General features: G+C 47.9%; 1 protein-coding gene across 2 annotated transcripts; it reads right to left on the minus strand.

Moving 5' to 3' along the window:
• Positions 1-3,277: 3,277 nt before the first annotated feature.
• MANSC1 (MANSC domain containing 1) lies at positions 3,278-19,004 on the minus strand. 2 transcript variants are annotated; one of them, XM_040968192.1, is made up of 5 exons: positions 18,729-19,004; positions 12,907-13,224; positions 10,126-10,266; positions 3,448-4,371; positions 3,278-3,405 (listed from the first exon to the last, which is right to left on the minus strand). In XM_040968192.1, exons 2-4 carry the CDS (start codon positions 13,127-13,129, stop codon positions 3,449-3,451), a joined length of 1,287 nt encoding a protein of 428 aa, XP_040824126.1. In that variant the 5' UTR covers positions 13,130-13,224; positions 18,729-19,004; the 3' UTR covers positions 3,278-3,405; position 3,448. The 2 variants fall into 2 exon arrangements, with proteins under 2 accessions (XP_040824126.1, XP_040824136.1); XM_040968202.1 differs by having other exon boundaries at positions 3,278-4,371.
• Between the last annotated feature and the right edge of the window lie 4,533 nt (positions 19,005-23,537).

A 23,537-nucleotide genomic window follows, 5' to 3' on the forward strand; every position in this document is an offset into this window, starting at 1 on the left:
GTTAGGGAATGCCTGGGACCGACCAGTTCATAATGAGGTTTATTCCTTTCAAAGCTGAAGTTTGGAAGGGCTTGCAACAGCTGAGGCTGGGCACAGGTGAAGGTGGGATCTGGGTACTCAAGCTAGATAGTAAATACTGAGTCATTGCCTATCACTACTCCTGATGTGCATTAACAGGAAGCTGGAATTGAAAGCAGAGCCAGAACCTAAACCCAGACATTCTGATATGGGATATAGGCACCCTAACCTAACTGGTATCCGATCTGCTGTGCCAATGCCTACCCCTGGGAAGGGGTTTTTTGAGCATGGGGAACTTTCTCACTCATCATCTGTTTTTCTGTTGTTGTTGTTGTTTGTTTGTTTTGTTTTACTTTTTAAGGGAAAAAATGGATACTTGTTTGACAGGCAGAGCAATTGGTTCATTCCTCAAATAGCACGATGGCCAGGACTGGGCCAGACCCAAGTCAGGAACTAACTCGGGACCCCAGGTAACTGGACCATTATCAACCACTTTCTCATGTGCATCAACAGAAAGTTGGACTGAAAGTGGAGCAGGGCTCAAACCTGTATTCCAATATGGGATGCTGGCATTGCAGGCTGCAGAACCTACTGCACAGCAAAGCCTGTTCCTCTCAAACACTCTAAGCTGTTTCTTCCCTCCGCATGAAACTGAAGGAAAGGGTTTCTAACTCAATGCACGCTATTGTAAAGCAAGGCTAGCCTGGGCACTGTTGAGGCTGACTCAGTGTGAATGCAGGCATTATTTCTTTCCTTGCTTGCCCTTCCAGCAGCCTCACCCACGGAGTTAAAGGTACCAAGCAGACAGAACAATGTGAGAAAAGCTGCTCTCTGCACTCCAGAAGGAAGTCTTAAGCCCAGATGTTGCCCTCCATCCCCGAAGCCTCACCAGAATCTGGTGTCAGGGTCTCTCTCCTCCTATTCACTGAGAGCCCTAGCTTTCTATCTGCTCCTCCAGCAGCAAGATACACAGAGAACCATAAGAGACCTAGAGACCGCTTTTACAAACACTCACAGAACAACTTATTTCCACCAGCCAGATCCATTAACAAAGAGATTTTTTTTAAAAGAATCATTTTAGTTAATTTGAGAGGCAGAGTTACAGAGCAGAGGTCCTCCAACTTCCAGTTCATATCTAGGCCAGGTTGAGGCCAGGATCATCAAACCCCATCCAAGCTTCCCAGGAGGCTGGCAGAGGCTCAACTTTTAGACCGTTCTCTGCTGCTTTCCCAGCCATATTACAGGGGAGCTGGAGCAGAAGTGGAGCAGCTGGAACATGAACTGGTGTTACATGGGCTGCCTGTGTGGTAAGCAGCTTTACCCACTACACTCCAATAGCAGACATTTTCTTCATTCCCAGGCAGGTGGTCTCTAACCTGAGTTTGGAGTACATATGGCTATTTAATAAATATGAATCAAATTAAATTAGAAGACTCAAAGTTTTATTATTCAACCTATGTAAAGGTTCTGTAAGCACCCTCTCCCAGGGATTTGTATCGAGTTGTTAGGTTGGAAAATATATCAAAGTATTTTCAATAGGCCAGCTTTGCGCTCAGTGTGCTTGACGCTCTTAATTACAAACCAGTGGAGTGGGGAGAGATGCCAGGAGTGTGGAGGACATGAAGAGAAAGGAGAAATAAACACAGCTTCCAGCGCTTTCTTGCCCTGCTCTTTGGCGCCGTCCCTATTAACCAGCTACTGCCCTCTGGTGCTCACTGTTCAAAGTTTTGGCCTGAAGTTATTTATTTATTGTTTAAATCAAAATACAACGCATGGGTTTTTATTAGCATTGTACACTATCTCCTATTGCAGCGCCTAATGCACATAATAGGGTTTACGGCATTTCTAAAAATGTTAAGGCAACATATTAAGTCTACTTTTACCTTGTTGACAGGGACTAGCGCTGTGGCATAGTGCGTTAAGCCTCCACCTTCAGTGCCAGCATCCTCTATGGGTGCCCGTTTGAAGTCAGTTTTGAGCTAAGCTCTGGTTGTCCTGGCCATTTGGGGAGCTAATCAGCAAATGAATGATCTCTTTGTATCTCTCTCTCTCGATAAATCTGCCTTTCAAATTAAAAAAAAAAAAATCTGTTGACTTTGTCTTCTGCAGATCAAAAAATGCAGATCCACAGGACAAGGCATTCAACTGCTCCAGGAAGCTTTCTGAACTTGCTAAGTTATCCCACCTGTAACATGGCTGGCACTCTCTGCACTCTAAAAGCACTTTTTCCAGAAATGTCAAGAACATTCCAGTAAAAATTACAACACACTCAGTATTATGTATTACTTTCAGTGCTATTTCAATTGCTAAAAATGACTGCTGGATAAATTTAGACAAAGATTTACAGTTAATATTGGTACATTTAAATACTCACTAAAAAGGTAGAGTAATATAGAGAGATTAAAAGAGAGTGGTAGAGAGCTTCCATTGCCTGGTTCATTGCCTCCTTGGAGCCTGAAAAAGCTGGGGCCGGGCCAGGCCAGGGGAGCCTGGAACTCCTCCATCCTGGTCTCCAATGTGACTGCAGGGACCATCCTTGGGCCTCCTGCATCCTTCCCAGGTGTATCAGCAAGCAACTGGATCGAAAGCAGAGTAGCTGGAACTGGAACCAGCACTTGGACAGAGATGCAGGCAGTACAAGCAGCAGCTTAACCTACAAAACCAGAATGCCTTCCCAGATCCTGGTACATTTAAAACCCACTGCAAGGTTTTATATTGTCTTTAATATTAAAAAAAAGAAGAAGCAGAAATAAAGAAAAGTAGAACAGACCCAAGCAGATTTGGTCATTTATAAGAACTGCTTTATCATTTTCGCCATGCAGGGGAACAGTCTGCTAAAATTCCCCCAAAGGAGTCTCTTTGCTCAATGATGGGAAGTGCTGGGTGGCTGGGGGAGGGAGTGGGGGGAAGGGGGAATGAGTGTCATTTTATCTTGGAACACATATTTTCATTATTTAATCATTTTGCTGATGGGAATAAATTGAAAATTATCCAGTTGGATGTGTCACTTATAAAAAACAGTACTAACAAAAGATTTATTCAAATATTTCATTGGAAGGAAATACATTTGGAAAAGATTTTATTGGAATCCATAGAAAAAGGAAAGTGAATCCATTAGAGCTAATATCATAAAAAACAATTTTATCTGGAACCAGAAATAGGAACAGATTGCCATCTTGACGTCTTTTTATTTTTTGCTTGCGTTCAGTTGGATTTTCCAGTAAGATCATTTATTTCTGAAGACAGAGCTTTATTTTTCAGCTGACATTCTAGAACCATTCAAATGACCTCACTTTGTCCCTTTTGACCACTTCTTAAACCCTCAAAAAGTGAACCACAAGCCAGTGCTAGGAAGGTATTTTCTTGTTTCAGAAAAACAACCTGCTGCTGAGATCTGAGGGCAGCCGGTTTCTCACAGAGAGTTTCGCCCTCAGAGGTCCACGTAGATACCGTTGATGAGATAATCCAGTCTGGAGTAGCGTTTCCGCCGGAGGGAATCCGCAACAATTCTGCCCAGGAGCGCCAGGCCTATCACCAGGAAGAGAACCCCCAGCAGCAGGGTCCCAAGCAGAAGCCATTTTTCAAAGGGAAGGCGGCCTCGGCCTTCGGGGAGCCCAGTGGGTGGTGGACGCGAGAGGCTGCCAGCCCTGGGACCGTCATCGCCATCTCTGCCTTCCGAGGATACCGAGGAGACCTCAGCGGTGGCGCTGAGTGATGGCGCCAGAGGGGCGGCGTCCTGCACAGGGTCCAGGGGCGCCGCGCTGCGGGTGGCGGCCACTTCCCCAGCAGGCGCTGTGCTGGGGCCATCTTGTGACCGTGTGCTGAGGGCGCCTTGTGACCTCGTTTTGAAGGCTTCTCCTGACCTTGTGGAGGCCTGGAAGATGGCGGTGGGAGGCGTGATCCGGGTCAGAGTGCGGGGTGCGCCTGTGGAAACGGGGGTGGTGTGAGGCAGAGAGGGGCCGGGGGTTCCCCGCGGCGCCACGGAAGGGACCACTGTGGACACGAGAGCCGTGGGCTCCGCAGTCGCCCAGGTGGCGCTAGGAGAAGCCGCTGCCGGGGTGGCTGTGAGCAGAGCCATCTTCTCTAGAAGGAGCATAGCCGTTTCTTGTTGTGAGGAAAATGTGGAATTCTGAATTCGGCCATTTTCTTGGTTGGCCGGTTCCTCTTGCACCATCTTAAGTTTTTCCAAGCGGCCCGGGCTCCTTGAGAGATCCGTGGACCTGGAATGACCCAGGGTTGGAGAGAGCAGTGTAGGGGCGGCCGTCTGTGGCCAGTGGCCGTGGATGAGAGCATCTTCTCCCGCCGGTTCTGGTCTTGGCACTTCAGGTTTAACCGGAGTCGGAGTCGGAGAATCTGGATGCAAAAAGAACAGAATGCGGGGGGTGGGGACTGAACATATAGCTCCATGCAAAGGCAGGTTAAGAGATGCAAACTGAAAAATCAATAAATCGTAAAAAAAAAAAAAAAAAAAAAAAGATGCAAACTGATCAGCCTGTTTGGAATTTCACTGAAGCCCACAGATGCTATTCCTTGAGACAGAAGGGAACCGGGGCTGAAAGCGGAGTTGAGCAGTCTGAGAAAATGGGGTTGCCAAGGGGTCAGGGTGATGTGAATGGGCAGGCAGGTCTGGCAGCAAGAACACGGGTGCGTAGCCTGTGCCCCTACAGGGCACGCCAACCAGGACAAGTAACCATGTATCTGCATAGATAGCACAAGGCGGGCATGGGGCAGGCAAGCAAGGGAAACCGAGCCGCTGGCCTCAGGAGGAGAGGCGGAGTCTGTGTGTTGGACAGCGGGTGTCAGGAGAGCCTGACGGTTCTGAGAACACTAGACAATGGCTGAAGATTGGTGAGATGCGACCCCAGATCCCGCGCCCTGCACTGGGGAGCAGGGAGACCCTGCAGGGACTGGATTCTCCTAAAGCTATCGCAGCCAGTGCCCTAGGGTCATGTGGACGGCAGGATGGATGTTTGCAGACATCAAGAGAAGAAAGAAGCAGGCATTTGGGACACTGCTGCTTGGCCCCCTGCACTCCCAAGCTGGAGTAGCACTCCAGTTCCAAGTCCTGCTCTGCCCGGTGTACACCCTGGGATGGGCTTCTGACAACCCAGCTGGAGTTTCAGGCTAGCTTAAGCCAGGCCTTTGGGAGTGAACCAATGGACCATAGATCTCCCTTTCTGCCTGATTTACAAGTAAAATGACAAAAGGAAAAGAAAGTGGGGGTTGGGGGGAGAAAGAGGAAGACCACATAGGCCCTGGCTCCTGCTGTGGCTGAATCAGCCTCGGGCCCCACTCAAGCTGGAGAAAGCATGCAATTTTGCTTTTAGTCACACCCAGCACTTATCACAGTGCAAACTGGAAAGGCTTGTTAAAGCCGTCAGGTGCGGCAAATGATAATTTGAATTGCTCTGTACATATTAACTCTGCTGCTTGGCTAATCGCTTCCCTGAGATTAGAACTGTATCAAGCAGGAAGGGACAGAGCAAAAACTGTCTTAGCATTTCTTGGGTTTCTCTCTCTCTCTTGCTTCTTTCTCAGTCCGTCTCCATGCCAGTTTTTTAAAATGACAAGCTCCCTTACCGAATCCCCTGCCAAACAAACAGCTCTGGGGTGGCTTCAGATTTATAATATCTGACAACTTACCCAAGAAGCCCTATGTAACAGTTACTTATTAATCCATTTAGGACAGGGGTCAGCCAACTGCCGTCCGATGGCCCAATCTGACTTATCATTTGTCTTTGAATAGTTTGCAAGCTCAGGATGGTTTCTGCAGTTTTAAATGTTGTAAATCAGACATCAGTTGTCATGTGGCAGCAGTTTAAACTAGCACCTGTGACGCTGGGATCTCTGAGTGCCAGTTTGAGTCCTGGCTGCTTCATGTCCAATCCAGCTCCATGCTGATGGGCGAGGGAGGGCAGTGGAGGATGGCCCAGGTGCCCGGGCTCCTGCTGCCCCTAGGGGAGACCCAGAGGGAGTTGCAGGATTCTGGCTTTAGCCTGGCCCACCCCTAACTGTTCGCGCCATTTGTGGAGCTCACCAGTGACTGGGAGACCTCTCTCCATCACTCAGCCTTTCAAATAAATAAGTAAACCTGTTTTTAAAAAAAATCAAAAAAAGGTGATATTTTGTGACTAATGAAAATGGTGTGAAATTCAAATGTCAGTTGTATTGTCGAATAGTCCTGTTCATTTGTTTGTATGTTGTCTCGATACTCTGTTTTCTCTTCATATTGTACAAACCTTTTGCTTTTACACCTTGTCTTCATTCCCCTGCTACAAGGTCAGGCTGAGCTGGTATGAAAACATTCTATATGAACCCCGAAGCCTAAAGTGCTGACCTGGAAAGCCTGAAATACTATTTGTCTCGTGCCAGAGAAAGATGGCAGATGCCTGCTCCAGCTGCACTCTGTCCCAAAATAGAATGTGGATGCCTATAGTTCTTTTTACCTCCAACTGTGTGCAAAAATCTTTTGCTACAAGTGATGATATCACATGCAAAAAATTACCATAAGGGAAACAGCATTTACATTTTTTTACTTACTTTTTTTAAAAAAAGAATCCAGGGCAGGCATTTGACACCACGGTCAAGGGGCTACTTGGGATACTTATATCCACAGATCAGAGTGTGTGGGTCTGAATTCTGCTTCCATTTTTCACTTCCAGGTCCCTGCCAGAGCATGCCCTGCGAGGCAGCAGGTGATGGCCCAAGTCCTGGGTCCGTGCCACCCACAGAGTGGACCTGAAGGTAGTGCTGGGTTCCCGGCTTCAGCCTGGCCCACCCCCAGTGCTTGGGGAGTGGCGCACTGGAAGGAAGGGCTCTGTCCACCTCTCGGCTTTTCAAACCAAAAGAGTTAAAAGTTGAAGAGTCCACATGCTGCATTTTAAAGTAAAAATAAAGGTGGTTTCAGTGTCCTGTGAGATGTGTGAAGCCAGCACTTAAGGTCATTGAACCACCAAAACAGCTGTTTTCTCTCTCAAGCATGCAAGCTTGTGAAGAAAGCAAAGCCAGGGCTAGTCCCATTGCTTGATGTGATCCAGCTGTTGGCAAAGATCCTGGAAGCGCAGAGGGCTCTTCCACACCTGCCCCGTTCACCTCACTCACAGATGTGTGCACCAGAGTGCGGTACCGGCCCTGCTCACACAGGGAGGAAACCTAGCAGGAGCCGCAGACAGCCCTGTGCCCTCAACTCCTCCTCGCCTAAGCTTCATTTTACTTTTTTTAAGATTTTTTTTTTTTTTTTAATTAGAAGGAGGATTAACAGAGAGAGAGAGAGAGATCTTCCATCCTCTGGTTCACTCCCAAATGGCCATAATGGGTGGGATTGAGCCAATCTGAAGCCAGCAGCCAGGAGCCAGGAGCTTCTTCCAAGTCTCCCAAGTGGGTGCAGGATCCCAAGGCCTTAGGCCATATTCTGCTGCTTTCCCAGGCCACAAGCAGGGAACCGGCGGGGAAATGGAGCAGCCGACACCTGAGCTGACAGTCATGTGCGAAGCTGGTGCTTGCAGGCAGAGGCCTAACCTACTCTGCCATGGTGCCTGCCCCTGAATTTCATTTTCAAGTGACTTCACTGAATCAAAATAGGAGGGGGAGCAAGACAGGTGTTGGATGCAGCATTTGTATCACCAATAGTCAGGAGTGTCTGGTTCAAGTTACAGCTATTTCGCATTGGCTTCAGCGTCTTGCTAATATGTATCCTGGGAAGCAACAGGTCATGGCTCAAGTGCGTGGGTTTCTGCCACCTGCTGGTCTCTGCCACCTGCCAGGGAAGTCTAGACTGAACTCTCAGCTCCTGACCTTCTCCTGGCCTTGGCTCTTACAGTCTCTTGGGGAGCAAACTAGTCAATAAACCATCTCTCTTTCCCTAGCCCTATCAGATATATATGTACATACATTTTTATTATTATTTATTTATTTTTGGTACATAAATATTTTTAACATTGATTTTGTTTTACTGGAAAGTTAGATATACAGAGAGAAAGAGAGACAGAGAAGTTCTTCCATCCAGTGATTCACTCCCCAAGTGACCACAACGGCCATAGCTGAGCCAATCTGAAGCCAGGCACCTGGAGCCTCTTCCGGGTCTCCCACACAGGTGCAGCGTCTCAGGGCTTTGGGCTATCTTCCACTGCTTTCCCAGGTTACAAAAAGGGAGCTGAATGGGAAGCAGGGATGCTGAGATTAGAACCGGCACCTATATGGGATCCCAGAGCGTTCAAGGTGAGGACTTTAGCCACTAGGCTACTGCACTGGGCCTGGTACATACATATTTTTAAAGTTTTCTTTTTAGATGAAGAACTATCACTTTGTTAGCCAACTGAGTAAATATTTCCAGTTGATTTTACTTCTGTATTTTATCCTTTCAGTCCCACAAAGTTGCAAGATAAAAACTAAAAAGTATCAAGATGCAATGATTTTGTAGAGTAAACAAAGCTTTCTGCTTTCAAACATGGAATCTACAAAAGTTAACCTGCCACTTACAGGAAACAGAGTTCCTCAGAAAAGCAGGTATCTTTATTTAATTTCATCCCATACAGGAGGCATATCATTTATTTCCAGTGGAGTACTCTAACCCATCAACACGGGCAGATTCAGAATCACTTAACCACTAGATGTCTAGCAACTTGCTGTGAGCTGTTGGCACCCTCTGGTGGGTACTGTAAGAACTGCTTGATTCTAATTTCATTTCATTACCCTCACATCTCAAAAGGTTTATGCACGTATGGAATTTTCTCCTCTCCTGTTTGCATGGGCAGAAGCAGAAAGAGAGCTGCTACACACTGATTTATTCCCCAGATGCCTGCGATCGAAGCCAGGAACCAGACTCGATCCAGGTGTTCCACACGGGTGACAGGGCTGCCACCACCGGAGCCTTCACCACTGCCTCTTGGAGCGCAGTGGCAAGGAGCTGGCAGCAGAGCTGGAACCCCAACCCAGACACTTTGACACGGGCTGTGAGTTCCAAGAACATCTAAAAGGGCACAGCAAATGTCCGCCTGCTTCCTGATATATCCATTATAAAAGCAACAACGCGGCAGGAGAATCGGGCAAATTACAACCCAGATTCAGCTGCAGTGTCTATCATCTACCCCAGCAATAGATCATTTTGATACAAATAGTTCCTGATTCATGCTCCTGTCTAAGGGGACACTAGACACATCAGGCCTCCCTCGTTTATAAAATCACCTTTCAAACACTCCATAACGGGCAGGAGTTTGGCTCAACGGTGACTTGGGCTGCCTGTGTCCTGCATTGGGATGCCCATGGTCACGTCTTGGCTCTGCTTCCGCACTCAGCTTCCTGCCGATGGTCACCATGGAGGTAGCAGGTAATGACTCTAGTCCTCTGACACGGATGGGGGATACTCAGACTGAATTCCTGGCCTCACTTCTGTGGGCAACCTACTGAGAGGTGTCGGTCTTTGTTTTTAATGTGTGCTTTTTTCTGCCTCTCAAATAAATTAATTTTACATAGCACGCTGGCTTAACATACGGCTGTTCGTCATGATCTGAAAGAAAAACTCCCTGCCGTGTGCGACAGAGTGTCACGTGTTCGGGTCCCACCCACGTGATCTGGTCCCGCCCACGGAACCAAATGGCTGCCCCCATAAATGTTTCTTGAATGAATTTCCCTCAAGGTCTAGACAATAAAATCCAGTGCGTTTGACTTCAGATAATGTGGTTGTAAAACAATGGGACATGAATGAGAACCAGGCTAGGATTTGATTCATCCTCATTGGGCCTAGCCCTTTGCCAACGGTCGCCCGGGAGACCTGTGCACTTCCTCCAGTGTTGCTGGCGCTGATCTAAAGGAGCGCTTCAGAAATGTTTCACTCAAGGTTTTTATACCTTCCATCACCGGGAACACTAAAAAACAGAAACAAAACAGAACAAAAGCCATCCAGAAGCCTTTTTTAGTTTAGTAAGCTGAGTCTTAGCTCCTAAGGCCATCTGGCACGTCTTCGTATTTGTGACCCTCTTTTAGGTAGCTTTATTTGGAGTCTTCCAGAAAATTTTTCCCAGAAGCCACATCCTTAAACAATTGCGATTGCCGAAGAGTAAAAGGAAAAATAAAATCAAACAAAACAAAAAGGAACAAGACTTTCATTACCTCGGATTATCCTGTAGCTCCTAAGCCCCTGGGCTGGTTTCAGTGGACAGGCTTCCGCAGTGGGACAGAAAAACAGGTAGCAGTTGGGCTGCCCGGCGGTTTTTCTAGTGTCAAAGATCATCAGGTTACACGCTTTGTCTCCTGTAAGAAAAGGCTTGGTCAGCACGGGTTGGCAAGAGCACGTTCGCCAGAGGACAGTCCGCAGGGAGCAGTGGGTCCCCTCGCGAGTCCAACACCAACATGTCGGCTCATTTGTTCCCTTGCTGGCCAACCGCTGACTCTTAGTACAGTCGCTTCAAGTCGTTTTTACGAGATATCAGGTTTTAACCTCTGCGTTTAAGATACGCGTTGGCAAAACGAGCTTCTCATAGCACATTGAATTCAACAGAAACAAGTCTCCCATGGGCTGAAATGTCCCCCGCAGTGTACGTAGCAACACAGACTTTGCCTTCTTTGTGCAGTTAGGCCCCAGTTGACCCAGTTGGGTCGGGGAGTTTCATACCCTGGTGGTGTCCCAGGCATCTGTGCAGCTGTGAGTACAGCTGGGAAATATTTAATAAGCAAGGGTGTCAGGCCTGTTTGCGGGAAGGGTCTGAGTCACGCACAGAGCGCGGGCTCTGTCCTTGCATCCTTATCAGTTGCCTGCTTCTTGGAGCTTTTCTTCACATTTCCTCTTTTGCTTTATCACTTTTGCTGCTCTGTTTTCCTTCCTTTATTTTTATTGTTATTATTATTATTATTTAATCCAGTGGCATTTTTAAAACTTAAAAAAGAATTGATATGAGGACAGAGCAAGAGAGGTAGAGACCCTCCACGTGCTGGTTTGCGCCCCCAGTACAGCCAGGGCTGGGCCAGCCCACAGCCCAGAACCTGGAATTCTGGGTCTCCTGCATGAGGGCCACCACCGCTGCCTCCCAGGATGGGACGGGCAGGAAGCTGCAATCAGAACAGACCCGAGAGCCAAGTCTCCACAGCCCCACGGGCGTCCTCGACCCTGTACCGAATGCCTGCCCTCACTTTGTGTTTTCCTTCTTCTTAGGTTTAATAGAATTCATTTTCTGTGTTCATCATGGTCTACAGTTTTTGTTCTTTAATTCAAAAAAATGTTTGAGGCACTTTGTTTAGAAAAGCACAAAGAGATGGAATATTCCTATCCATAGGTCCACTCCCCAAATACCTCGGATAGCCAGGTCTGAGCCAGGCTCAACCCCAAAGCCAAGAACTCAGACTAGATAGTCCGTGTGGAAGACAGAGATCGCCAATCGCTGAGCCATCTCTGGTGACACCTGGGGTCTGCATTGGCAGGAAGATGGAGTCAGAAGCCAGAGCCAGGAACTGAATGCAATTCTGACACTGAATGTTGCAGGTGTCTTCACACCCACCATTAGAGCTGGTTTTCTTCTCAGCTCTGGGTCTATGGCCAGAGAGATGAGCATACACCTGACCAGGTTGAAAGTTAAAGAGCACAGAGACTATTAAAAGTACACATTCTTTGCCCTCCTGCGCAGTGGGTGTCAGGTCCATGAACTCCAGGGGTGGAGGTTCAGCAGGGCTGGTGAGGTAGCCCGGGGCACCAGTGGCACTGGGAGAAGCTCACTGGCTGCCCAGGAGCATGCTGTGTGGAGGTTTAATGTGTGGACCTGCAGGGGTCTGGCGATGGCACAGGTGGTGGCATGCAGGGGTCTGGGGTCTCACATCCGGTATTAGTGGTCTGACCGTGGAGTTCATGTGTCAGAGCTGAGCCTCCTTGGTGGAAAAGACAGAGCAGTAGACAGTTGGCCCAGAAGATATGGCAGTCCTCTGAGGCCTGCAGAGAACATCTGATATCATAGCAGAGGAAGGACAGAACAAATTGGACAACTATCCCCAACCAAAAATTGACATCGAGTATCTGGGCAAACGGAGACTCTAAGTTCAACTCTTAGATCTAACAGTAAACACCTTACTTAGCTGGCTAACAAGTCAGCAGTGGGCAGCTCTCTCAGGCTCCCGGACAGCAGGATCCTCCATGCCTTCTCACTCACTGCTTTATCTCTAGCACCTGAAGTGTCCAGTTTGGTTGGCTTCCATAACTAGGATGGGGCCATCTGTAGGCAAAACTGAATGATGAGTGCTGTTTTTTATGGATACACACTCACACTTCCCTTCAGCGTGTGCAGGTGGGAACCCCGTGGTGCACAAGGGCCTGGCTCCGACCCACAGGCCTGCGTCTCCATCTGTGTCGGTCGTGGCAGTGACCACACTCCCCTTTGTCATCCCCAGACACCGCCAATGGATTTCCTGACTTTTCCTGGGGAGGCTCAGGGGGCAGAAGGAGGGTTCTTCTGTTTCAAAGTCAAAGGCTGACTTTCCTAAGGCTTTTGTTTCTTTATGTCAACTCCCTTTCTGGGCTTAACATGACTCCATGTCCCGCATAGTATCACACGGCTCTGTTTCAACATTCCACGATGACGGCAGGCGAGCACTTAAAAAAAAACACCTGCTCCTCTGTGTTCTAGATGCCTATTAGCATAGAACACCGGCAGTTCTCAAACTTCTCTCAGTGACCCAAGGAGCATACGCGCATGCGCATGCAGACACACACACACACACACACACTCGACAGTAAATTTCACTCAGCTTGGATGAAAGAAGGGCACCCTTAGGAAAAACTTCCTGCGATTTTGTCACCCACCTTGGACCCCACTGAGAGTGACTGGACTAAATGACCCTGTCACGTCCATCAGTTACTTAAGTCCCCCCAAAGCACAGGGCAGGAAGGGGCGTGCCCCTAGGATTCACCTGAGATGTTTTCTGTTGAACAGCAGGACCTAATGCAGTCTTGTTGAGTTTGCACATGCACGGGCTCATTGCCCCGGATTCCCTTCGAAAGCGATGACTGGATGTCGATGACCACGTCTGCCAGGCTCTCGGAGAGGCACTGCTGACCGGTGCACAGCCTGACAGCCAGGAAGCACAGGAGTGCGGCCGAGCAGGCCCAGCCCGGCCCTTTCCCCACGGACATTGTAAACCTCAGGGCAGTGTCCGTCCTTCAAGGTCAAGGCGGTCCCTCCTCAGTCGTCAAGGAGCAGGCGGCACCGGTGATTGAATTACTTCTTCCTTGAACAAAAACAAAATTGTCAATGAGTTTTGTTTCTTTTTAGTGAGCCAAGAAAGAATAAAAAATCTTATTTTATTTATTCTAGGCCTGCCACTGTAGCATAGCAGGTAAAGCTGCCTGTGACACCAGCATTCCAGACGGGCAGTGGTTCGTGTTTTGACTTCTGGCTGTCCCACTTCTGGTCTAGCTCCCTGCCGGAGGCCTGGGGAAAGCAGCAGTGGCTGGCCCAAGTGTTCACACCCCTGCTACCCACTTGGGAGACTCAGACAAAAATCCTGGATCCTAGCATCGGCCCGGCCCAGCCTGGCCACGGTGACCGTCTTGGGAAGTAAACCAGCAGATGGGTAATCTCTATCTCTCGCACTCTCATTAGTAACTCTGACTTGCAAGTAAATATTTTTGAATTTTTATTTATTCATTTTCTTTTATTGTCCTACTACCCACTGGTTCCTTCCCCAAATGCCTGTACCTGCCTGGACTTAACCAGGCAGAAGCCAAAAGCCCAGAACCCAATCTAGGTCTCCCACATGGGTAGCAGGTACCACAGTGATTTACGCTACCACCTGCTGTCTCCCATAGAGAATATTATTAAGAAGCAGAATTAGAGGTCTGGGATCTGGACCTCCCGAATGATGCCTTAACCACTGTGCCAGACATGCCTACTCCTCCCTTCTTCAGAATTAATGAAAAAAAAAAATGTATAACTTGGAGGTTAGAAATAAAGACTTCATAATGTTGTTTCACTTTTTATAGGTCTGAAACAACTCTTTATTAAAAACTTGGGGGCTCGGTGTGATGGCCTAGTGACAAAAGGCCTTGCCTTGAACGCCCGGGATCCCATATGAGTGATGATTCTACTCCCAGAGGCTCCACTCCCCATCCAGCTCCCTGCTTGTGGCCTGGGAAAGCAGTCGAGGACGGCCCAAAGCCTTGGGATCCTGCACCCGTGTGGGAGACCTGAGGAGGCCGCTGGCTCCTGGCTTCGTATTTGGCACAGCACTAGCTGTTGTAGCCACTTGAGGAGTGAACCAGCAGAAAGAAGATCTTTGTCTCTGTCTCTCCTTCTCTCTGTAAAATCTGACTTTGAAGAAAAAATAAATAAATCTTAAAAGAAAAAAAAAAAAACCTAGAACTCATAAGCACAATGCATATGCATATATTGAGAGCTGACAGGGCTTACTGTGGCATGGAGAGCAGAGTGGAGGCCTCGAACACCAGGAATGTGACCCCGATACAGTGAAGTCTCCCTGCAGCTGGCTGCCAGGCAACAGGACCTTCCAACCAACTCTGTGACCAAGGAAACTCCTTACCGCACCATAAGGACTGAGCATTCCCTCTTAGGGCCGTGTAGAAAGTATGGGTAACAATCCCTCACTCGCCTCTCCCTGCTTCTGGAGAACATTCCAGAGAGCAGGAGGAACAAGACAGGGAAGGTCATGTACCTTCTTAACAAGAATCAAGCTTGGGTCCGATGCGGTGGCCTCATGGCTAAAATCCTCGCCTTGAACGCACTGGGATCCCATATGGGCGCCGTTCTAATCTCAGAGGCTCCACTTCCCATCCAGCTCCCTGCTTGTGGCCTGGGAAAGCAGTCTAGGATGGCCCAAAGCCATGGGAACCTGCACCTGTGTGGGAGACCTGGAGGAAGTTCCTGGCTCCTGGCTTCGCACCGGCCGTTATGGTCACTTGGGGAGTGAACCATCAGATGGAAGATCTTCCCCTCTGTTTTTCCTCCTCTCTGTATATCTGACTTTCCAGTAAAAATAAATAAATATTTAAAAAGAAAAAAAGAATCAAGCTTGTTAGCTGTTAGCGTGTTCGTTGTCTGTGTCTCGACAGCTGCATAGGCAGCTGCACTGTATATACCTGACTCTACGCAGGTGCTCACCCCGCAAGGAAAGTGTAAAACCTGGAGCCAAACTCAGGCTCGTGGAGTGCCGGAGTGCGGCCTGCTTGTTTCCAGGTTTAAGTCCTCCGTGGGGCTGCTAAGTAAACGTCAACTTTTCCATTTTCAAGTGGACTCTGAATATTTCGGTCAACATTAAGGAGGAAGTAGGAACAGGGCGGGGGGCAGGGGTCTCTGGGTTAGGATTTGTCTGTGTTTCTAGCTCGAACTCTGCAGAGAAAAGGATGCTGACAGGCTTGGGTATTCTGCCTTTCTCAGTAACAACAACCAGGATTTCTATACCATCTACCATATGGTAGGCACAGGGTCAAGCAACTTACCCATACACACCAAGCTTTCATAATAGCAAGCTTACAGAACAGTCTTATATATAATGAGGAAATTGAGGCAGCCTTTTTGTTGTCACCTCTGTTTAAGCAACAAACCCAAGACAGATAACTCTAATCTTCTAATTCTAGGCATTAGCCAATCAGCAGGGGGAATATTCTAGCTCAATTGAGGGAAAGTTTAGGGCAATGTATCCTACTTGATACCCTTTTAAAAAAAGATTTATCTATCGCTTCTCAGCCTTTTGGCTAAGATCAAGTGTAAAAAAGATTTATTTATGTTTATTTGAAAGGTAGATTTACAAAGAGAGGGACAGATGTAAGAAAGAGATCTTTTATCTGCTGCTTCTTCCCCCAGATGGCTGCAGTGGCGGGAGCTGAGCCAATCCAAAGGCAGGAGCCTGGAGTTTCTTTCTGGATATCCCTGTGGGTGCAGGGGCTCAAGGAGCTGGCATCTTCCACTGCTTTCCCAGACAGAAGCAGGGGGCTGGATCAGAAGTGGAGCAGCAGGTCTTACTACATGTCTCTTAACAGCAGACTTCACATTATGTGTAGCACCAACTCCATTGGTGAGCTGGTTCTTTGAGCACAAATAAATGTGAAGTTATTAACACCAGAAACTCCCCTTATCCTCACCCCCATTTCCAGGACACAGTGTTCACTGCAGAGCAGATGAAAACAGAATTACTGCTGCTTTTTTTTTTTTATTTATTTATTTTTATTGCAAAGTCAGAAATATATATAGAGGAGGAGAGAGAGGAAGATCTTCTGCCCAATAATTCACTTCCCAAGTGACCACAATGGCCAGAGCTGAGCTGATCCAAAGCCAGGAGCCAGAAACTTCTTCCAGGTCTCCCACGCGGGTGCAGGGTCCCAAAGCTTTGGGCCATCCTCAACTGCTTTCCCAGGCCACAAGCAGGGAGCTGGATGGGAAGCAGGGCTGCTGGGACTAAAACCAGCGCCCATATGGGATCCCAGCACGTTAAAGGTGAGGATTTTAGCCACGAGGCCACCGTGCCAGGCCCAATAAATCTTTAAACAAACATATACACACATTACAGAGCTGAAAGTAAAAAGATTTTTGTGATTTTAGCTCAGTTGCTGATTTTTTGTAGACATCCCACTGAAAGTACATTCCATGAAGAAGAAAACTAATTTTTATTTGGTTACAATTAAAAACTTGCACTTTATGGAAAATGTTGGTAAGAGGAAAAAAAGACAAGCCTCAGACTTGGAGATGTTTGTAAAACACATCGATCTGTTCTGACAAAGGCCTGGTATCTAAAATATACAAACAAGTCTTAAAACTTGAGAATGAGAAAACCAACAACTCAGAAATGGACAAGGTGAATAGCTTACCTCACCCAGGAACAGATTCAGATAACAAATAAGTATATGAGAAAGTGCTCAATCACTTACAAATCGCAAATTCAAACAGCAAAAAGATACCATCACACCCCCTGCTGGAATGTCTAAGCTCTGAAAAGCTGAAACTCCAGACGCTGGCAATGGAGCAGCTGGAATTTTCCCTCTTTGTGGGTACAGATGCAGAATGGCGCAGCTGCTTTGGAGAAAGCTTGGCAGGGGCCGGTGTGGTAATGTAGTGCGTTAAGCTGCAGCAGGGGATACTGGCATCTCATATCCAACTACCAGTTCAAGTCCCAGCTACTTTTCGTTGGCTCTAGCTCCCTGCTAATGTGCCAGGAAAGGCAGAGATAATGGCCCAACGACTTGGGTCCCTGTTACCCACATAGGAGATCCAAAAGACCTTTTGGGCTCCTGGCTTTTGACCTGGCCCAGTCCCAGCTTTTGCAACCACTTGGCAGAGAAAACCAGTGGATACAAGGTCTTCCTCATCTCTCCCTCTCGGAAACCCTGGCTTTCAAATAAATACACAGTTCTTTAAAACAACAACAAGATCAGTACGCAGCAATAGAATGCGAATCTCAAATCTCCCTTGCTTTACCCCAATTCCTGCTGACAGGTGCCATGGGAGGAAGCAAGCGATGGCTTAAGTAGTTGGAACCCTTGCATCAGAGAACTTTATGGGGTTGGTTGGTTTCAGACAGACCCAGCTCTGGCTGTTGCAGGCTTTGGGGGCAGTAACCCAGCAGATGGAAGGTCTCTCTCCTGGCTCTGGAAAACAAAGAAAAAATACCAAAAAGAAAACCCTAGCACAGTTTACTTAAAATGCTGCCGTGTCTTACATGTCTTGCTTCTTCTTCTTTTAAAGATTTATTTATAACACAGAGGGGACAGAGACAGAGATCTTCCATCTGCTAGTTTGCTTCCAAAACGGCCACAATGGCCAGGGCTGGGCCAGGCCAAAGCTACGAGCCAGAAGGTTCATCTGGGTCTCCCACATGGGCCCAGGGACCATCTTCTTGAGCCATCTTCTGCTGCTTTCCCAGGTGCATCGCAGGGAGCTGGATCAGAAGTGGAGCAGCCAGGCCTGGAATTTGCACTCATATGGGATGCTGGCTTGGCTGGCAGTGGCTTCACCAGATGAGCCTATTCTGGTCCTGGAGGCGGGGAGGGGTGAGTTAGGGGCGGGGACTGAAGAGAAAATCCAGCAACGCCCCCCACCGTCCCTCCTCCCTCATTTTTCTGATTAGATTCCGAAAGCTTTCCTCAACCTTTTGCAAAGAAGCCTATAGCACTGAAGGAAATGGGGCGTCAACTGTGCTCTGCCTCTGTACCGTTCTTGTACCCCTCAAAGTGCTGAGTTATCTCCTTAAAGCCTTCTCCATTATTATTGAAGTCTAAAGTGGAACTGAATCCCATTGACAAGTGAGAGACAGACCTGCTTATTCAACCATCACCAAAACTTACAAGCTCCAGGAAAATTAGTTCAAATGTGGCAAATCATTTCACCTGCAACATATTCGAATCGATCAAGATGCGATAACTGTTCCTATTGGAACAGGAGACGATTAGCAGGCTCGATAAGGAATACAACAGTCAATCCAAATAAGAAAATTAGGGAAAGTCTCCCCTTCCTTTTAAGGAAACACGTATCCCTCACTGAATGGTTGAGCGTCTGCCATGACAAAGCAAAGCCCGTGCCATCCAAGGCAGGTGCCTCGGAGTTGCCTGGCGAGGCCTCCTGGGATGCTGCAGGGACACAAGAATCTTAATTAGCCTTTATTGGTACCGGTCTAGTCCTTCGGATGCTCGGGGTGTGGAGGGAGGAACCTTGGCCCCAGGGAAGGAGGGGGTTGCTCTGCGCAGCGGCGGATCTGGAGGGAGGGAAGGGCGAAGACTTCTTTACCTGGCTGCGAGGGAACTTTTGGGGGGCCCTCCGGGTGCGAGGACAGCTGGATCGTGCTGGCGGGAAGGACCCGGCGAGGACTGGAGGGAACGCTCTGTGCCTCCCGGCTCCCGCACCGGCCCCGCGGGTTTTGTGATTAGCGAGTTCCTGCTTCCGTTGCAGCGACAGAAAGTTTGCAGCGGGGGAAGGGCACGTTCCCGCCCCTGCAACCCGGAGCTGCTTCCCAGCAACATCCAGCGATGTCCGCTCAGCCGCGTCGGGAGCCGTCAGTTCCTGCCCCGGGCTCCGGGCGCCCACCCACAAGGGAACCCACCGAGGGAACCCCACGACCCCCGAGCCCTCACCCCCACGCACCCATACTGGTGACCCCAAGCTGTGCGTAGAGCGACCCAGTTGGCAGTCGGAGGGGCTACAACCGTATCTTCTTGTAATCTGGGGGAAGGGGACAAGAAAAAGGGACGCGTGTGTACAAAACGGTAGATAATACACCCCTCACCACTGCGCCCTGGCCTGCTAGACCCCTTCCCCAGAAGTAACCGCTTTTCTGTTCAAGGGTTTCCAGTACCTTCTATTTGGGACAGTTATGACAACCCTACTTCTTTGATTGGAGGTCGGAGGACCTAGGAGTCTCGGCAATTCCAGATTTTACCATACTGTGCAAGGCAAGGAACGTGGCTGGCTTTCGGCAGCTCTTGTTTATAGTCATGGTTAATTATAAGAACCATGGCGCCTATTAGGGTTATTAAAATTATGTGCCTAACACCTAGCCTAGTATCTGGCAACTTAGAGCTGTTCTGTAAATTTTGAGCCAAAATTTGGCACTTGACCGGACGCATGGGAACGGACTAGGTAGGGCCTGGGTTGTAGAAGTGCCTTTCCCACCCCACCTCCTTATCACGCACAAACAAGTTACCAAAGCATTGCCAATCTGCCACTCACTCGGGGCGGCATGAAAGAGCCTTCAGACTGGAGGCTCCGTGCAATCCAAGATGATCCTTCCAACCCTGAACAGTCAGTCCACAGCTACACCCTAGGTGAGTGTTGACATTGAAGGCTGTGCATAAAGGTCTATTGTGTGTGAAACCCTACCAGCTGCGTCCAGAAGAGCAACTTCCTCTGAAATCACAGTCCCATTGCCAAAACTCAAACATTGCCAAGGAGCACTTTCCCAATGGAGGGATTTTCCTGATGCAACAAGGGACTGGTGTGTGTGTGTGTGTGTGTGTGTATGTGCAAATCAGCCCAAATGCATCAGACTTCCAGATGTGGAGTGGTCACATTGCCCGTTCATGACAGCCACCAGGTAGACCCTTCTATCACGAGACACTCCAGATTACATGAACCTGTTATTCAACCTGTTAATGAACCTATTCTTGAAGAACATCTTTCCCAAAACACCAAAGGAAAAAAGGGCATTGGGCACAGCGCTTCAGGAGCCACGTGGGATGTCGGAGTGCTTTTAACTTGAATTCTAGCTCCACTTCCAGTCTCAGCTTCCTAAAAAATAAAAGATGATGGCTCAAGTAGCTGAGTTCCTGCAACCCATGCGGGTCAGCTAGACTTTCACACACAGCTCCTAGGTTTGGTTTGGCTCGGTCCTGGCACTTGTGGGCATTTGGGTGGGAGGAGGGTGTGTCTGTTCTCCATTCTGTCTCCCTGACTTTCAAATAAAATACATTCATACATAAATAAGATCTTCAAATGTCAAAGAACATTGAAGACAATCGTGATAAAACTTCTATCAATATTTCCTAATTTCTATTTATTATCATTTTATTTTAAATGGAGAGAGGGCCCAGTGCCGTGGCCTAGTGGCTAAAGTCCTCACCTTGAACACGCCAGGATCCCATATGGGCACCGGTTCTATTCCCGGCACCTATTCAGCTCCCTGCTTGTGGCCTGGGAAAGTCAAGAATGGCCCAAAGCCTTGGGACCCTGCACCAACATGGGAGACCTGGAGGAAGTTCCTGGCTCCTGACTTCGCACCGGCACAGCTCTGGCTATTGCAGTCACTTTGGGAGTGAATCATTGGATGGAAGATCTTCCTCTCTGTCTCTCCTCCTCTCTGTATATCTGACTTCACAATAAAAGTAAACAAATCTTTAAAAACAATGTATTTCGTTAAACTGGTAGCTTTGCTCCTAAATCTGGATTGTGAAATATGTAAAAATAAGCTTAAAAACTCATGATGAGCATACAAAGCATGTTTAATTATTGTGTATATATATAATTAAATATATACATATATAATTATATACATGATCAATACGATTAGGGAAAGAGAAGTGTAAATCATTGGCTCAACATATAAAGAATATATGTTGAGGCTAGAACGATGGCGTAGCATGCTAATTCTCAGCCTGCAGCTCCAGCATCCCTATGGTTGAGCTCAAGCCCTGGCTGTTCTGCTTGTGGTCCAGCTCCCTGCTTCTGCTTGGGGAAAGCAGCAAAGGATGGCTTAACTCCTTGGGACCCTGCCCCCATGTGGGAGACCTCGGGCTTCAGATCCGCTCAGTTCCACCCACTGTGGCCACTTGGGGAATAAACCAGCAGATGAAAGAGTCTCTCTCTCTCTCATCTATCTTCCTGTGTCTCTGTAACTCTGATTTTCATGTACAAATAAACAAATCTTTAAAAATAAGAAAGAAAACATGCTATGACAGAGGAGATCAGAGGAGGGACATCTAATTCAGGTGAAAAAATTAAATCGCAAAGGATAAAGTTCAACTATATAGATGGTATGAGAAAAACTGGATATTCTAGCCAGATGAAACATGAACCCTCAGGGAGTCCCGCCTGGCTGACATGAAGATTGCCTGTGTGAAAGAGGAATGAACAAAGAGGTTGGGGGTCACCAAGGAAGTTCCCACACATCAAATTTTAAACTTTACCCTAAAGGCGTTGGCAGTTACTGAAGGTTTTAGTAGGGCAGTGACAGATCCAGCAACCTACTTAATATTCTAGAAACATCTCTCTGCCTGCCAAATGAAGCAGATTGAAGTAGGCGAGGCCAGAGCCTTCTGCCATCGAAGCAAAGGAAGTGATGAGGTCCTGACCTGGGCCAGCAGGTGCAAAGGAATCAAGGAGAGAGATTCTCTGGGATTCAGTGACTGTTGTGGAACAACAGCCTTGGGGAGAAAAACAAAGCAGCCAGTCTGGAGTGAATGAAGCCATGGGTTTCAGGAGGCTTGAGTCCAAGGTCAAGTGTTTGGAACAGCAGGTAGGACATCACTCGGATGTCCACATTCCACAGCCAAGTACCTCTGAGTCCCAGTTGCGGCTTCCCGATGCTGTACATCCCGGGAGGCACCAGGAGATGACTTCAACACTCAGGTCCTTCCCTGGCTCCTAGGAAACCTGGACTGACTTCCTGGCTTTGGTCTGGCCCAGCCCCAGCTGTCATGGGCATCTGGGGGAGTGAATGAGTGGGCGGAAGAACTCTTGGCTTTTCAATAAAACAAATAAAAGATTAGTTAATTTAAAAATATATGAGTTGACGGGCCCAGCGGCGTGGCCTAGTTATTCTGCTACAGTGCTGGCCTCTACTTAATTTTCAGATGTTGCACATACAATAACTGACATGAGTTTGCTGCATTTTAGGAGTGTCAGAAGGGCCTGGTGCAGAGGCCTGGTGGCTAAATCCTCCTCTTGCATACTCCAGGATCCCAGATAGGTGCCAGTTTGTGTCCTGGATGTTCCACTTGCCTTCCAGCTCCCTGCTTGTGGCCTAGGAAAGCAGCTGAGCATGGCCCAAAACCTTGGGACTCCGCACCTGCATAGGAAACCAGGAAGAAGCTCCTGGCTTTGAATTGGCTCAGCTCTGGCTGTTGTGTCCACTTAGAAAGTGAACCAACAGATGGAAGATCTTTCTCTCTGTCTCTCCTTCTCTTGTAAAATCTGCCTTTCCAATAAAAAAAAAAATGTTTTTAAGAGACGTTATCTTAAAAAAAAAGAAGTGCCAAAAAAATCAGTCTTAATATTTCCTATCTCTACAGCTCCTCTGGCAAAATCCCTATATAATAAATGCCCATTTAATTTTCTTACCACCACTAGAGTCTCAGCTTTCCCAAGGATAGGGAAGGCCTGGGTCAGGTCTTATTGTCTATGCCGGACCTCTAGCACATGTTGAACGTTAGGTATCTTTTTAAGTGCTGATAAAGGGAGATATAATTCACATGCAACGTATCCACTTAAAGCAGACCCTTCAGTAATTTTAAAATATAGAGTCGTGCAACCATCACCACTCTCAATGTTAGAACATTTTCATCACTACTTTCCCCTCAGCAGCTTCTCCTCAGACTCAGGCAGTCATCAGTCTATTTCAATCTCTCCAGTGCCTCTTCTGCCAATTTTGTGGAAGTGTAATCTACAACCTTCTGCTTTTTTCTGATAGGTCTTTTTCACTTAAAAATGACCCAAGATGCAAGCCTCTTGTCAGTCCTTCAACTCTCTCTCTCTCTCTCTCCTTTTAAAGATTTCTTTACTTTTATTGGAAAGCCAGATTTACAGACAGAAGGACACAGAGAAAGATCTTTCATCTGATGGTTCACTCCACTCAGTTGGAGTCCTCCATGCTGGTGACAGGGACCCAAGCACGTGAGCCATCACCTGTTGCCTCCTAGAATGAATATTTAAAAAAAAAAAAAGATTGGGCCCCGCGCCAAGTGGTTAAAGGTCCTCGCCTTGCACGCCCGGGATCCCATATGGGCGCTGGTTCTAATCCCGGCAGTCCCGCTTCCCTTCCAGCTCCCTGCCTGTGGCCTGGGAAAGCAGTCGAGGACGGCCCAAAGCTTTGGGAACCTGCACCCG

The sequence above is a fragment of the Ochotona curzoniae genome, unplaced genomic scaffold (genome assembly GCF_017591425.1).
Source record: "Ochotona curzoniae isolate NIBS_2020 unplaced genomic scaffold, NIBS_Ocur_1.0 contig_1482, whole genome shotgun sequence".
Taxonomy (NCBI): Eukaryota; Metazoa; Chordata; class Mammalia; order Lagomorpha; family Ochotonidae; genus Ochotona; species Ochotona curzoniae.